This window comes from Drosophila sulfurigaster, chromosome 2R (genome assembly GCF_023558435.1).
Source record: "Drosophila sulfurigaster albostrigata strain 15112-1811.04 chromosome 2R, ASM2355843v2, whole genome shotgun sequence".
In the NCBI taxonomy this organism is placed as follows: Eukaryota; Metazoa; Arthropoda; class Insecta; order Diptera; family Drosophilidae; genus Drosophila; species Drosophila sulfurigaster.
Window position 1 is genome coordinate 27,251,417 of NC_084882.1, and position 16,129 is coordinate 27,267,545.

Genomic DNA, 16,129 nt, shown 5'->3' on the forward strand with positions numbered 1-16,129 from the left:
AAACTGTTTTCTTCTAAACAAACCCTAATTCAAATCAAACTTTTTCATATTTATGTTTAACTTCAAGTTAAATTAAATTTTGTATATCAAAAAACCATCTTTAAATTATATTTTTAATTTCTACCTAAATTTCTCAATCATAATCAATCAATCTTGCAATAAATCCGCAATGTATAAATCTTAAACTACAAAATCCATTCTATCAAATAAACCTCTATCTAATCCAAATCCAAAGATTAAAGGAAAAAAACAGGCAGATTATACAAAAGTCGTCCGATTAGATATATTTAGGCACAATATGCAAAACAATAAACATATAATAAAAGAGTTAGGAATGATTAAACTAGAATTCAAATAATAATTGGAATTGTTTGATTTAGAACAGTCCCTCAATCTGACCAGTTTCGGTATTCAGATCGATGTCATAGATGGCCGGGCGTGTGGAGAGTCCCGGCATTTTAGTAATATCCCCGCACATGGCAACCACAAAGCCAGCACCCGCAGAAACATAGACGCTCTCCACGTTCAAGGTGAAACCCTTGGGAGCACCCTTAATGTTGGCATCACCAGTGACGGAGCCCGAAGTCTTGGACATGCAGATGGGCAGCTTGCCAAAGCCCTGAAAAAAATTAATAATCAATTAGCTGTAATTCCATTTGGTAGTTCAGCTCTTGAACTTACTGCGTCGGTCAGGCGTTTAACCTGTTCTAGCGCCTCCTTGGACAGCTCCACCTTGCCAGCTCCGTACATGGTCTGCGCAATCTTGTTCATCTTGTCCTCGAGCGGCAACTCCACGTCGTACAGCAGCTTGAACTTGTTGGGCAACTTGCAGGCTTCGATGACCGCCTCAGCCAAAGGCACAGCGCCAGCACCACCATCGGACCAGTGTGTGGAGACGACAGCAGCAAAGGCGCCCGCCTTCAACGCAGCATCCTTGAGCAACTGATGCTCAGCCGGAGTATCAGCCACATGGGCATTGATGGACACCACGACGGGCATGCCAAAGGCGCGTCCATTCGAAATGTGCTGCAGCAGATTGGGCAAACCCTTCTCCAGCAGCTCCAGATTTTCCTCCGTATACTGTTTGTTGAGCGGTGTGCCCGGCGTGACCGGTGCACCGCCGCCATGCATCTTAATCGCACGCACCGTGGTCACGAGGACCATGGCATTGGGTTTGCGTCCCGAATTGCGGCACTTGATGTTGCAGAACTTCTCCATGCCAATGTCGGAGCCGAAGCCCGCCTCGGTGCACACAAAGCCATCGCTGCCCACCAGCTTCAGGCCAATCTCATCGGCAATTATCGAATTGCAGCCATGTGCAATGTTGGCAAAGGGCCCAGCATGGACAAGCACAGGTGTTCCCTCCAGGGACTGCATCAAATTGGGTTCCAGCGCATCCTTGAGAAGCACAGCCAAAGCACCAGTGACGCCCAAATCATCAGCGGTCACGGGTTGTCCACTCTTATTAAATGCCACCACCATGTCGCCCAGACGCTGCTTCATGTCCGCCAAGCAACCGGAGAGCGCCAACACAGCCATAATCTCACTGGCAACGGCAATTGAGAAGCGTGTCTTGCGACTCAAACCCTTCTCCGTGGGCGACTCTCCGATGGTTATTGCACGCAGATACCGATCATTCATGTCCACCACACGCTCCCACATAATCGTTTCTGGGTCAATGTCCAGTCGGGAAAACTGTCCGTACTCGGACTCCGTCAGGCTATCGGGATCGGTCTTGTCAATGCCCAGACGCTGCAGACGTCGCAGCTGTATCGGACTAAACTTGCGCTGTCCCTTGATCTTGGGCACCAGGCGCTGATACAACGCCTTGTCCGACTGCGTCGCCTCATGGAAGATGCGTGTGTCCAGCTGTGCGGCCAGCAGATTATTCGCCGCTGACACGGCGTGTATATCGCCAGTGAGATGCAGATTAAACTCCTCCATGGGTATAACTTGGGCGTAACCACCGCCAGCTGCGCCACCCTTGATGCCAAACGTTGGTCCCTGCGATGGTTGACGCAGTGCAGCCATCACATTCTTCTGCTTGTGTGCACCTAATGCCTGTACCAGACCCATCAGGGTGGTAGTCTTGCCCTCACCCAAGGGAGTGGGCGTTATGCCAGCCACCACCACATAGTTGCCCGCTTGGCGTTCACGCAGACGCTGCAGCACATTCAACGAAATCTTGGCCTTGTTGCTGCCATACAATGACACTTCGCTTGCCTCCAGTCCAATCTCCTCGGCCAGATGTCCGATGTTCTTCGGCCGCTGAGCGCGTGCAATCACAATATCGCTGGGCACTGGACGCTCTGGCTGCAGCGGCAGCGGTTGCAGTGTCCAGTTGCTACGCTTAGCACGCACCGCCGCCTTGGTGGCCGATGCCACGGTGTTCTTCATGAGCATGGCCACCGTCATGGGTCCGACGCCGCCGGGCACGGGTGTCAGAAAGCCGGCCACCTGTTTCGCCTGCTCGTAGTCCACGTCGCCCACCAAGCGATTGCCACTTGACTTGCTGGCGTCTGTAAAATGATGGGAGAAACAATAAGAAGTATGAACTTCATCAAAGATATGTTAACAAGATATGTTAACAACTAAACACTTGAATTTTGATCAACTGAAATTATTTCATTAATAACATTCAAACTTAAGATTTTTGAGCAGATTGCCATTAAATTGTATTAATTCTAATTGATTCTCAACGCTATTTTATTGGATTATTGAGGTGATCTAAGGGGGCGGGACAAATTGTTAGGAAATAATTATATACCTAGACTCTAAAGCAGTATTGTCACCATATCTCTAGCTCTTTCAATTACGGAACTTAAGCATCTGCTTAAGACGGAAAGATATATTGGCAATGCGAAAGATAGAGATAAATAATTCTCCGCCGATTTAGAGCAACGAAGGGAGCGTGGCAAACTGTAAATCAAGTCTTATCTGCCTAGACTCCACAGTAGTATTGTTATCAAATTTGAAGTCTCTGGCTCTTGTAGTATCAGAGATCTAGGAGTTCAAGCAGACGGACAGACAGACAGACGGAACAAGAATATGAATACATCGCGTTTATAACACCCTCTTGTTAAACTATGCTTAACTGGTATACCGAATGAATCTCTGCCTCAACTGAGGTCACAAACAACACTGAGCGCGAAGTGGAAAACAACCAACTAACGTTGTCAGTTGTTCCCTGCCTTCTTATCGACGCTGCGGGGGGTCGCTTCTCAGGTCATGTGCCCGCGCTTGATAAGCAGCTCAGCAGTTTAGCCAGATTACATTATTGCCACACACACACACCCACCTGGAATGCAATTGATGCCACAATCGATGACCACAGCGCCTGGCTTGATCCACGAACCCTTGACCAACTCCGGCACACCAATGGCCACGATCAAGATGTCCGCATTGCGTGTAATCTGCTCCAGATTACGTGTCTTCGAATGGCAAACAGTGACCGTGGCATTATTCCACTTGAGCAACTCGGCAGCCGGAGTACCAACAATCTTGCTACGCCCCAAGACAACAGCTTGGGCGCCGGCAATCTCGACGCCAGTGCGACGTATCAGCTCCAGGCAGCCCCAAGGTGTGCAGGGCAGAAATCCGCTCATGTCGCCGGTGGCCAAACGTCCCTCGTTCAACGTATGCAGACCATCGACATCCTTGGCGGGGGAGACGGCATCCGCAACGCGATGAGCATCGATCTTGGTGTCACTGTCCAGCGGCATCTGGACAATGATGCCGTGCACCCGTGGATCAGCATTGAGTTCGCGCACCTACAAAACAACAAAGATTGCATAACACTTGAGCTAAGCTGATTCCTCGACGTTGCGCAACCCAAAAAGTTGACTTTCGACTCACCTTATCGAGCAGCTGCAGTTCGGTGATAGAGCGCGGCAACTGGACGTGCTCCGCCTGGATGCCAATCTCGGTGGCCGCCTTGATCTTCATGCGTATGTACACATTGGAGTCCTCTCGTCCGCCCACCTGAACAATGCGCAATCCAGGTGCAAACTGCTCACCCAAAGCTTTAACCTCACGGCTCAGCTCCTCGCGTATGTTTCTAAGGCAAAGTAGTTGTGATAACTATAAAAGATAAATTGGTTTCTATAGTCTACTTACTTGGCCACCAGTGTGCCGGATATGATCTTGGCCTCGCCGCTCATCTTTCTGCTCGTGTCGCTGTAAAAACGCACAAAGTATCTCAATCTCAGTCTCGGTATCCGCGCTACAATCGTTGATGGCAACGCCAGCGCTCGCGCAATGCAACTGAGCTCCAGGCCAACAGACGGGCCCTATCTATACCCATTGCCATTTGCTAATAGGTGTTTTGGGTCTATCGCTCACTAATCTCTCTCTCACTCTTCGACTCTCTCTCTCTATCGCCGGACCCCTTCCTTGATCGCCAAGCTTATCTTTATCAGTGGCATGCTCGGTGAACGCATTTCGTATTGGTATCGGTCTGAGGTCTTGAAACTGGAATCTCGGGTTACTCAAGGGTCACAGCTCCTCTGTATACAAACAACATAATCGCAATAACACGATCTCTCCTTTTTTTCCAAGCTGCCAAGCTGTGACCGCAAAACGCTTCACTTTCCATCAATAATCAATTCAATACTTTTTTACAAATCTATAATACACAAATTAATTTAACTTATCTTTAACACGCTTTTCAAAGCTATAATATTTAATCTATCAAATAATTCCGCTAGTAACTATAGCATTTAATCGCATTATCTCAAAAACAATGGAATACTTTTTTCATAATTTTGTTGTGTAAATTTAAAATATTAAATTTTATATCATAGAAAAATAAGTATCGCTTTAAAAATCCTTTTTAATACTTTTTTGTAATTGAAATTCTATATAATTTGTAATGAATGGCCCTTTTAATTCCCTTTTGAATTAGTGACAATATTTCTTTGGTGTTAAATTCTATTTCATTTTGTACTATGATTTGAAGTATATTTTGTTTCAGTTCCGTAGATTAAACTTGTAACTTCAAATAATGTCATTCAGAAATATTAATATATAATATTTGTATATCAAATTTTCCAGTTTCCGTTATTAGTTAGAATTTGATTAGTTCGACAGCGCTTATCTGATACCAATTTATTCTGAGCCACTGTGGTCAGCACCTGTTGGCAACATTGTTTTCGTAATCTATCAAAAAAACTAAACCTGATTTGACTGCAAAACAAACAAACATTCGATTGGGGAACACAAACAAATGCAAAAAGAGAACGAAAGCAAAAAATAGATGAACGTGTGTTATCAGAAGGTGTCAATTGACGATAATAATTGAGAGAGTAATAATACAGATAACATGCCGAAACGTATCAACATGGTAATTAGAAAACAAAAATAAATGTAAATGGTCAGTTGACGTGATCGCATAGTAGTTTTATTTTCATTCCCGACCAATACAAATACGAATTATTATTATTACTTAATTTTAACGGCAGCACGCAGCTTGGCGGATCGACTGCGACTATTGGAAGCGATTTCCGTTGCATCGGGCAGAATCACATGACGATGCAACTGACGCCAATTGGTTTGCACAAACGATTCCAATAGCTCCGAATCATGTGTAAGATCGTAGCCGCTATACTTTAAAGGCACCGGATTGGCAACGCCTTCGATCACATTGCCATTGATGTGTCGCTTAACTATGGTGTCCTCTAGCGAATGAAATGTGATGGCCACCAATCGTCCCTCGGCACGCAGATATTCCTGGGCCAACAGCATGCCGTAGTTGATCTCGTTCAGCTCGTTGTTCACAAAGATGCGCAACGCCTGAAATGTTTTGGTCGCCACATGTGCCGGTCTCTGTAGTTTGTCGAGTCGCTGTCCATCACTGAGCACCGCAGCCACAAGTTCCGCCAGCTGTCGTGTGGTCTCGATGCGCTGCAGTGCACCACGTGCCTCGACAATGGCGCGTGCAATCTTCTTGGCCGCCTTCTCCTCGCCATATACCCGCAAGATGCGTGCCAGATCCGCCTCCTCGGCCCGGGCCAGGACATCTGCAGCACTCACGCCGCCACTGCGTCCACAGTCCATGCGCATGTCCAGTGGCCCGTTGTGGGAGATGGAAAATCCGCGAGCTGCCTCATCGAATTGCATAGAACTGCAGCCGAAATCGAAGAGCATGCCATCGAGGCTGTGGCGCGACACCTGCTGCTCCTGCAGCAATTGCGGCAGCTCCGAGAACTTGCCCAGCAGCGGCACCAAACGTCCCGCATACTCGGGCTCCTGGCTGAGACGCTGGGCCAGCTCATGAGCCAAAGGATCACGATCCAGCGCATAGACTGTCGTCTCCGGGCAGCTGTCAAGCAGTCGTCTCGTGTGTCCGCCGGCGCCAAAGGTCATGTCGATGTATTTGCCACCAGCCTTGGGCTGCAAATAATCAATGGCTGTCTGGAGGAGCACAGGCACATGTCCGGGAGTTGGCGCCGTTGAGGGAGCTGTGCAGTGCCGCACTTGTTGTGTTCTTGTTAATCGTATTGCATTTAGTCTAGTCAGGAATTTGTTCATCGTCTTCATCTTCAGGGATTTCATTGTTTTTACTTTGGCTTGTCGTTTAGATACTGCAGAAACTCGGAGCTGAGCACTTGGCTGCACTGGGCAGCTGTCAGTCCAGTGGCTGTGGACTCGTATTGTCTCGGATACTTCTTGGCGTAGACGTTGTTCGACAGCCGCTCGAGGGCGTCAATTTGTCTGGTCAGATCGGCGCTAGCTTCGCTACTGAGGCTGGCCTCGCTGCCTGTGAGCTTGGTTACCTTCTTGCGGATTTGTTCACCCAGATCCCTTGGGGAAAGAAATGTTTATTGGCTGGATTTGAAAAGCACTTTGTGTTGTGTGTTGATGTTCGTTGCAGCGTAAAACAAAACTCAAGAAAAGGCTTTAAAAATAGAAAATATCCCTAAAGAGAAATATCCGAAGCTAACTTAAAATAAATAGAAGAATCACACCTTAAAGCGTAAAACAAAGGAAAATGTTCATATGTATCTCCATATGCTATATAAAACCTGAGCCAACTTCACAATTACGAAGTAGTGGAAAGTTTACAATAAATTAAAGCAGTTTCAATTACAAATGGAAACCGCTGTAAGACGACACCGATAAAAGTACATATATATATGTATGTGTTATATAACAAAGCTGAGATATAATACCAATAGATATATCAAACATGTTTGCATTATAATGTCAAATGTCAAATTTGAAGATTAATTATAATCTTTCCGCCGTAGATACATTATAAAATGCATCGTATTACACAATGTATCTCCAATTGGAATTCATCCGCAAGATACTTTGAATCAACTCACATGATCTCCACATCATTTCCTTCCAGCAGAAATGACTCGGGTATCAGTTGATAGGCGTATTTGGATGACATGACAACAAACAATTAGTTTTATTTTTATGCAACCACAAATAAGTTCAATGTAACGAGGCGAAAGCCGGCAACAGAATGAATTGCAACTAAGCCAAGTTCAAGCCAAATAAGTTTCGCAATCCACAACGTGTTGTGGAACCTGAACTGTGTACTCTATCTTCAGTAGTAACGGGAGCTTGCGATCTAACGAATGAACAATGTACAGCCAACGTGTATCCTCCTCTCGACCATATACCGTCCTAAAACATATAGTAAATGACTTAAACATTCTACAAAATAATATTTTTCAATTAATGCCGTTGTTAGATAATCACAAACAAAAGATGCCGACGCTGCTGAACGAACATTGTGTGTCATGTGTTTTTTGGCATTACTTACCTGCCGATTTTGGTTTTCTCTGCTGGCCACTTCTCGAGTACTTTTAGAAATCTTTGGTATTGCGCGGACATGCTTAAAACAAATAAATTGTGAGCAGGAATTAATAATTTTTAGCGCCAAAACAATAACATTGCACGCGAGCTACAGCTGTGCAGAAGTGTGACCGTCAGTTGACTATCCAAATATACGTTTCAAAAGACGAGTGTCGAGTAAACAGTGTTGCAAAGTATTGAAACTATCGCATGTCCAGTTCTCACACCGTAATTCAAAAACAGCATGGCGCGCAAAATTTAAATCAAATTCAATGCTTATAATTTATTATTGCAACTTGTATTGCGCCTCAAGTTAAATTAAGTAAATTACAGAATTACGAATCGTATTTATATTTTTGTTATAAAAACATTATTTTTAAAAATTAAATCCATAATGCAATAAATAAATTCAAATAAATTTTCACTTAATTTTATCTTATGATATTTATAATTTTTTAAACAAATAAGCATTTAAAATTATATTTCAACATATGTCTATTGTTTGAAATTCTAAAAAACATAGGGTATATTAAGAAGGGCGCTTCATAATCACAACCAATCGGAGAATAACCGGAATAAAAACAGCGAGAGAGCCATAGAGAGACGAAGAGCGAGACAGAGAGCGCAACAGTGCAGGCAAAAAACTCACACATAAAAAACATAAACAAGCGTTTTTTCATAGCGTGTGCGAGCGAGAGAGCAGCAGTGAGAGCAGACGTAGACGCAGACACACACACTTACACCCCACCAATTACGCTCACACAGCTGCTTGACGTTGACGTTCCGTTCGCGGTGGCATGAAAAAAGTTGAGTGATTTTTTTTTCAGTCGAGTTTTTGCCATCGAACCGAACGGTTCCGCTTCTTCTTCTCGCCCGTCTTTTTTGCGTTATTCGTTGTGATTTGTTGTTCGCGTACTACGCTCACAAACGGCATGTAAACAACGCCGCGGGTCGAGACGAAACCCATTCTAAAATTTAATCAATCGTGTTACAAATTACGCATACTTCACCCACAAATTGTTACGATTCGAGGCGCCAAAATTAAGTCGCGCCAAATTCTCGTTAAAAAAAAGAAAAAGGGGACAGCACAAGTGCAAATTCACACATACGGCCACGAGTCACTGTGTGTGTGTATATTTTTGGCGTGCGCGGCCATTTTTTTCCTTAGCACTCAAGTCTCAATTTGCATGTGTGTGTGAGCTAAGTGTACTCGAAATTCGTCGTAAGTGGAGAAGAAACCGTAAAAAGCACAAATAGACAAAAAATCCAAATAATAGAAATGAATTGAATCTGCCCAGTTACAAATGTGCGTAAATTGCTGAATGTAAACAAAAGTATTCATTTATAGTACACACGTAAAAGTGAAAACAGAAAGCTATTCAAAAAAAAGTTTCAAAGGAAGAAGAGGAGCACAGGAGGTGAAATAACGATCCCCCTCCTACTCACTCCCCGTCACAACACTAATAGGTCACGCAGAACACGTGCTTTTGCCTTTACGACCAAAATATCAACAAAAGTCGCGCACAAAACCCAGAGAATATCAAAAGAACAACAATAACAGCAAGCGCCAGCGCTCCAATTGGTAAGTACTCGAAAAATGAATGTTTTATTTGCACTTTATTGGGCAAATAGTTTTTGCAAGCACAGTGGGCAGGCAATTGGTGAATGAGAAAGTCGATTAACATACTGTCAAAATACTTAAAACTTTGCTCATTTTATATTTTGTAGCAAATTTTAACAAATATAAAGATATATCATAGGTGATAAATTTATTATTATTGCTATTTTATATATTAGGTATTCGTAAGAGTCTCTTAAGCTAGGCAGAAAATATTTGCTGTTTATTTCCTTGTTCTTAAAAACATTCTAAAGAGTAATAATATTGATTTAACAGTAAGTTAACCAAAAAATATAAATATAACAAATAGGTATGGTATGTTTTTAACTATAATAAAAAGTCATTGCTAACTTTTCGAGCAACCATATTCTTAATTTGTAATGAAAAGTCAATAACCCAAGTAGACCATATAATTGCTTACAAATCGTCTATATTGGCACCACTGTGCAACGGTTGCCAATATTTGCCCACCCGCCCCGGCTATTGTCTGAATTCTTTATGTGCCATTCATTCGGTGGCGGTTTGTGTGCCGTCTTTTTATCTCCTCTTTTTTGTATTTTTTGCTCTCGCGCGCAGCATTTTCGTTTTTCTCTTTTTTGCACATATCGCCCCCAACAGCAGCAGCAGCCGAGCCGCAGATACTTTTTCGTTTATTTGCTTTACATTGCAAGCTTCGTTTTTGCTTCTTTTCTTTTCACTTCATTTTTTTTTTGCAGTTGTGTGCTATGGCTCTTCATTTGTTTATGTTGCGCGCTCACTCGCGCTCTCCTTCTCTCTCTCGTTAAGTTGTTTTTCAGCTGCGGTCGCTGCTTGCGCTCAATTAATTTTCGTTGATTCGTTTTTTTGTACATGATTTGTGTAAGTGTGAGCAACGTTTATGCATGTGTGTGTGTATGCTAGTCTCTTTTGTGTGTGTGCGATGAATTTTTTTTTGTGTATACCATTTTTTTATTATATGCTGGTGAGCTGAGCAACAACGTTGCTGTTAACGCCGCAGTCGCAGTCAGCGTCGGCGTGCTTTTGGGGCCGGCTGAGTGAATTTGTCTTGCGTTGTTGTTGTTGCTGTTACATGTGTTTGAATTGTACATACACATGTATGCGTGTTGTATGTAAATTGAAACAAATGCGTTTATGATGCATGTAAATTTATGTACAATAGCTGTACAAAACATTGCATTTCATTTAATTTGCGAATAAACGGAAATCTGTAAATTTTGCAACGCAGATGTTCATCTATTTCTGCTTCGTAATACTTTTGTTCCCCTTTCCTTTTTTTTGTCATACGCAAAGCACGCTCAACAAGCTGCTCCGAGTATCCTGCTTTTGCCTTCTCTCTCTCTCTTTTCATTACGGCCTACTGTTCAAGTGACCGACCAACAACGTCAGCAGCAAACATCGAGACAACAACACTAACCGGTTCTTTTGACCAGTCAGCGATAAAAAAAAATGTTTTCAAAAAAACCAAACCAAACACACACATTTACCAAAAAAAAAGAATTTGCTTCTGACGTCAACTGCGCAGCAACAACAAAAAGTGCTACGCAATGCGTGCATACAAGTATGTGTGTGTGTGTGTGTGTTCGTTTGTATGTGTGTCATTCTCCCACTCTCCTTTTGAGCTCTCTCCTTCACACAACTCGCTCTTCGCCATTTAATAACTCAATTTTGTTTTATTCCATTGCGGCGCGCGCCAATTCTGATTGTTTTTCTTTATTGATTTTCACGTTGCCTTCTTTTTTTTCTTTCATACAACGAAATAAAAACAAGGAAATAAATAACATTGGGGAAAAACAGACACAAACACGACACGGCAGACACCTGTGACAGGTTTTTGTTTACAAATTTCTCACTCATTCGCTGTGTTGTTTGTGGGTCAGCAGTGCGTTTCGTTGGCCCCAAAGGATTAAGCACCGTTGCACCGTGAGAACCGCGCACATGCATTTTGTATCTATGAATGAATGCTTCAATGTATTAATAGACTAGGCGGGTGTTCGCATTACACAGTCATCTATGCATGTGTATATGTACATATGTGTGCACATTGGTGGGTGATGATTGATTGATTCTGAAAATCTATTTTTATGCAACTCGATTTGAGTTGTGAAATAAGCACTTAAAATTTGTTACTGGTCAAAATTCATATTATTAAAAATGTTATGTTGAAATTATGCATAGAAAACTCAAATATTATTAGTTAAGTTCCATCACTTGAAATAATTCTATATAATTCTAATGGAAATTCAGATTTCGGGATTTCTTACAATCATTATACATTTTTGCATTTGAATATGTGATCGGAGAATCTTAAAAAAGTGAAGAGAAAAGCTTTCAGTTGTACTCCTTTATCCTTTCTAGTTCCTGTAAACTAAAAATCAAAATCATTTTAGCTGATTGCCTTTTGCTTTCAAACATTTTCTCTTTCAGCATACTCTTCATTTGTATCTTTAAGATAGTCAATGTCTATTATTGCATGTCTTATCAACTAAGAGTATGCTAAAGTCCCACTAACGTCTTTGCTTCTTAGCCACTTTAATCATCGCTTTGTGTTCATCTTCTGACAGATTAATGAGCGCCCCAATTTCAGGTAGTTTTATTCTCCAGTTTCGAGGTGATTGACACGTTCGGTGGCGCCCCTGACTCTTTACACACCCCTCCAAGCCGCTGGTCTTTACTTTCAATTTTTATAGAAGAGGCAAGAGGGGCAGTGAACAAAACGAAGTAGAAATTTTATTTTATTTAAATGTTGTGTTGTCACCATCGACTTTTTTGCTTGGCTCAAGCGCCTTTTTTGTTTATCTTGTATTTTTTTGGCATTGTTTTTTAATGCAATTCTTGAGTTTTTTGTCGATTTGCTTTTGCTTTTGCTTAATGTGCAGCTCCGCAAGCGGTTTTGTTTTATTTGTTGCACGTTTAATTCATAAACAATTAATTAATTCATGCACATTTATGTTAAAGTGCTGAAATTTATGTACAAAGGTAATAAAAAACGAAAAGAACAAAACGAGCAACACATTAAACAAAAAAAAAAATTGAATGCAAAAAACTGAAAGCTAAATGGAAAAAGTAGTTTAAAAATCACTTTCTGTCGACTGTACAGAAATTTTGCGCCCAAAAGAACCCGTCGGAAGCCTAAATAACAAATTACAAACATTTCTGTATTTTCAGCACAAAAACGACGACGACAAAAAACTCCAAAAGATTGTGTAAGCCAAGCACAAACTTGCGGGGCCAAGTGTCAATTTCATTTTGGCCACGATCGTTGCACGATTCGGTCCCGTAGTCCCCTCTAGAGGAAAAAATAGAGTTGTTGAACTGACCGAGAGCAGCATTGCAGCTGGTGCAAGGCCCCAATCTGGACGCACGAACCATTGCCTATCGACCGCTAAACCTTGGCGGGCAGCCGCTTATGGCCGAGCTGCCAACAACGCCAAACGGCGCTGCAGCCATTGGCGCTGGTGGCGACTATCTGCATCGGTCGATCGATCAACTGCGTACCCTCAGCCATCTGACGCAGGCGGATTTGCGCACCGCCCAGCTGGTCCATGACTACAAGCCCTTCAACATCAGTGAGTTTCGCCAGAACGTTGAGCGTTTGGACTATTCGCTGAAGAATGGCCTTGTGCAGCATCAGCAAATACTTGTGGAGCAACAGCAGCAGCAGCAACAACAACATCAGCAGTCGCTGCAACACGAACAGGAGCAGCAGCAACAACAGCAGCAGCAACAGCAACTGCATCATCAGCCGCAGCTCAAGGTGAGCTATAGTGCGCCAAGTTCGCCACCAACGCCCACACAGCTCAGCGAACAACAAGAACAAAAGGTGAGCTGGATTAGTTTACTTACCTTAAAACGATTCTTTAACACTATGATCTTCTTCTCCTATCTTTGCAGTATGATGCAAGTCGCTCGCCATCGCGTCAACAGGTCAGTAATGGCAGCAACGGCTCCTCGCCGGAGGATCAGCGTCAGGGTGGCGAGCAAACGAAGCCCTACAAATGCAACTCGTGCAGCAAATCGTTTGCCAACTCATCGTATCTGTCGCAGCACACACGCATCCATCTGGGCATCAAGCCGTATCGCTGCGAGATCTGCCAGCGCAAATTCACACAGTTGTCGCATCTGCAGCAACACATTCGCACCCACACCGGGGATAAGCCGTACAAATGCCGGCATGCCGGCTGTCCCAAGGCATTCTCGCAGTTGTCCAATCTGCAGTCGCATTCGCGATGCCATCAAACCGATAAGCCATTCAAATGCAACTCCTGCTACAAGTGCTTTGTCGATGAGGTGACGCTGCTCGAGCACATACCCAAGCACAAGGATTCGAAGCATCTGAAGACGCACATTTGCCAGCTGTGCGGCAAATCCTACACACAGGAAACGTATCTGCAGAAGCATCTGCAAAAGCATGCCGACAAGGCGGAGAAACAGCAACAGCGTCACACGGCGCCGGTGACGAATCTGCAGCAACATGTGCCCGCCGGCGGCATTGGTTTGAATCTACAGCGTCAGGCCATGAACGATGCGAATGCGGCGTATTGGGCAAAGATGGGAGCGGATAGTGCGGCTGCCACGCTGGCCGAGGCTATACAACAGCAGCTGCCGCAAGCAAATGGCAGCAGCTATGCCAACTTTGCGACACTCCAGCAACATCAGCAGCAGCAACAACAGCAACAGGAACTGCTGCAGCAGCATCATCAGCGTCTGGCTAATGGCGGTGGCGATACGCCGGGGCATTCGCAAAGTCCACACGAAGATGCTGGCGAGGATCTTGTGTTGCGTCAGAGTACGCCGCAGCATCACCTGCAACAGCAGCAGCAACAACAACAGCAGCAGCAACAACAGCACCAGCAACAGCAGCACTCCCATTCACCAGGTCCCGGCTCGTCGGCGTTTACGCCGCTCAGCGCTACTGTGGTGCCACCGCCATCGCATCTGCAACAGCATCGTGCACCGCCGGCTGCGACAGCTGCCTATCTGTATCAACAGAATGCTGCCGCCGCCGCTGCTGCCTTTCCCACGCAGCTGATCTCGCTTCATCAGATACGCAACTATGCCCATCAGCCTGGCGCTGGCCTAATACCCAGCGATCATCTCGCGCTCGGTCTCAGCGCTGTGGCCAAGGAGAAGGCTCAATAGTATCGGGGGATTGGCCCGAAGAGGGCAGCCAAAGGATCAACAGCAGCTACGATGACAACAATTAGTCTAAGTTAGCGGTAAGCTAAGTTTAAATAGAGGCTGAAATGGTCAACTCTCGAGGCTTGGTTTCAACACCCCAACAATGATGATGTGACACTCTAGACGCATTCGACTTTAGTGCTACATCGTTTCCACACTGCCGATGAAATGAAACCAAGCACTGAGAGTTGAACCTCAATCACGCACAGCCTCCGGTTTGAAGGATGTCATTTTTTCCAGACAAAACTCAGGTTTTTAATTAGCTTTTCATACAATTTCCTAATTCGTAAGCAATATTTACAACAACAACAACAACAACAAAAAAGGCAACAACTTCCCCGCTAAAACTCTGCACAACTCGAAAAATCGGAATTCGAGTTGTTTACGGTTTTTGTCGGTTAGATTTACGGACTGTACAACTACCTATAATATAGAGTTATATGATATAGGTGCCGTACAAAGTACTGCGATAGTTCTGTACATAGGATTACAATCTTGAAATTATTATTATTATTAAGCTAATTAAATATAATATTAATTATAGCATGCCGTAAAAGTCAACGTATCAACATAGTTAATACAATCAACACAGTTTGTATCTAAACTTATGGAACTATCATTAAGCTATGAAGCTTATTTTATATTTATGCAAATATGTAAAAAGTGAAAGTAAAATTATAATAATAAAAAATTGAGAAAACTATTTATTAACTATTCGAGTGTACTCATATTCAAATTTTTGGGAAACCACAGGATTTACATTTTTCCTATCAGCGTTACAGGATCAAAAGATGCAATGATGCAGAAAAATGCAAGATAATCCGCTTAAGAGTTGGCTAAAAGGAGCCTTTGCGTTGCATTATGCTCGAATACGACATAAGAGATTTATGTTCCTTTGAGAAAACTGAAAGTGTCTGAGATTGATTTAACATCCTGAAGACCCTCCAAAATTTAATTGGCAGCAGCTGCTGTTGCGATTGACGTCGCCGCTCACTTAAAGATTAATGATGGAATGGTTGCGTCTCGATGGGAGACACAGAAATCAAGTTAAATTTAGACATTACAAATTATAATTTTAGGTGGCTCTTGTGAAACGGATGCGAGTAATGTGAATGGTATTAACCAGTATTTAGAGAAGTATTATGATTGTTTAAGGAAATATATAAGAAACACTTAAAACATTATACAGGTTCTTAATTAAAATTGTACGAATTAAATATAATATTTTATTGTACAACGATTGTGGTATAATACACTTGATATACTAAGTCATAATTTCTGAGAAAACAGTTTAGAGTCTGAATTTGGCAACTTTTTATTTGTTTTGTGGCACCAAGAAATTGCTCATACGCCGAGTCAGCTGCTACATCACGACTTTCAACTTATCGAACAAGTGTCCTCTTCATAAATGAGCACATCGAAAAAGGTTCTCGAAAACAGTGCTTAGAGTATTTATGAACATTTATGGCAGGGTATTAGACCACCTACTATTCAATAAATTCAAATCTAAGTACTTACGACTGGTTT

The 16,129-nt window shown here is 43.1% G+C and overlaps 3 protein-coding genes across 3 annotated transcripts; 1 reads left to right on the forward strand and 2 right to left on the reverse strand.

The window, feature by feature from the left end:
- Nucleotides 1-258: 258 nt before the first annotated feature.
- On the reverse strand, nt 259-7,916 carry LOC133836774 (C-1-tetrahydrofolate synthase, cytoplasmic). Its single transcript, XM_062267363.1, has 8 exons — nt 7,775-7,916; nt 6,560-6,801; nt 5,455-6,473; nt 4,117-4,289; nt 3,856-4,057; nt 3,299-3,770; nt 682-2,519; nt 259-619 (listed from the first exon to the last, which is right to left on the reverse strand). The coding sequence occupies exons 1-8, from the start codon at nt 7,843-7,845 to the stop codon at nt 377-379; spliced, it is 4,260 nt and encodes a 1,419-aa protein (XP_062123347.1). The 5' UTR covers nt 7,846-7,916; the 3' UTR covers nt 259-376.
- LOC133839079 (probable methyltransferase-like protein 15 homolog) lies at nt 5,366-6,554 on the reverse strand. Its single transcript, XM_062270409.1, has one exon. The coding sequence runs from the start codon at nt 6,550-6,552 to the stop codon at nt 5,440-5,442; it is 1,113 nt and encodes a 370-aa protein (XP_062126393.1). The 5' UTR covers nt 6,553-6,554; the 3' UTR covers nt 5,366-5,439.
- A 714-nt stretch (nt 7,917-8,630) lies between the features above and the next one.
- LOC133837128 (zinc finger protein squeeze) lies at nt 8,631-15,313 on the forward strand. The gene is made up of 3 exons (XM_062267792.1): nt 8,631-9,388; nt 12,590-13,244; nt 13,316-15,313. Exons 2-3 carry the CDS (start codon nt 12,831-12,833, stop codon nt 14,561-14,563), a joined length of 1,662 nt encoding a protein of 553 aa, XP_062123776.1. The 5' UTR covers nt 8,631-9,388; nt 12,590-12,830; the 3' UTR covers nt 14,564-15,313.
- Nucleotides 15,314-16,129: the final 816 nt, after the last annotated feature.

Excerpts from the sequence above, each read along its gene's own strand:
- LOC133839079 (XM_062270409.1), bottom strand. The coding sequence starts at position 6,552 with ATGAAATCCCTGAAGATGAAGACGATGAACAAATTCCTGACTAGACTA.
- LOC133836774 (XM_062267363.1), bottom strand. The coding sequence starts at position 7,845 with ATGTCCGCGCAATACCAAAGATTTCTAAAAGTACTCGAGAAGTGGCCA. Across the intron at positions 6,474-6,559 it reads TCTAAACGACAAGCCAAAGT|TGCGGCACTGCACAGCTCCC; the intron begins AAAAACAATGAA and ends GAACACAACAAG. Across the intron at positions 4,058-4,116 it reads TCCGGCACACTGGTGGCCAA|AAACATACGCGAGGAGCTGA; the intron begins GTAAGTAGACTA and ends ACTTTGCCTTAG.
- LOC133837128 (XM_062267792.1), top strand. The coding sequence starts at position 12,831 with ATGGCCGAGCTGCCAACAACGCCAAACGGCGCTGCAGCCATTGGCGCT. Across the intron at positions 13,245-13,315 it reads GCGAACAACAAGAACAAAAG|TATGATGCAAGTCGCTCGCC; the intron begins GTGAGCTGGATT and ends CTATCTTTGCAG.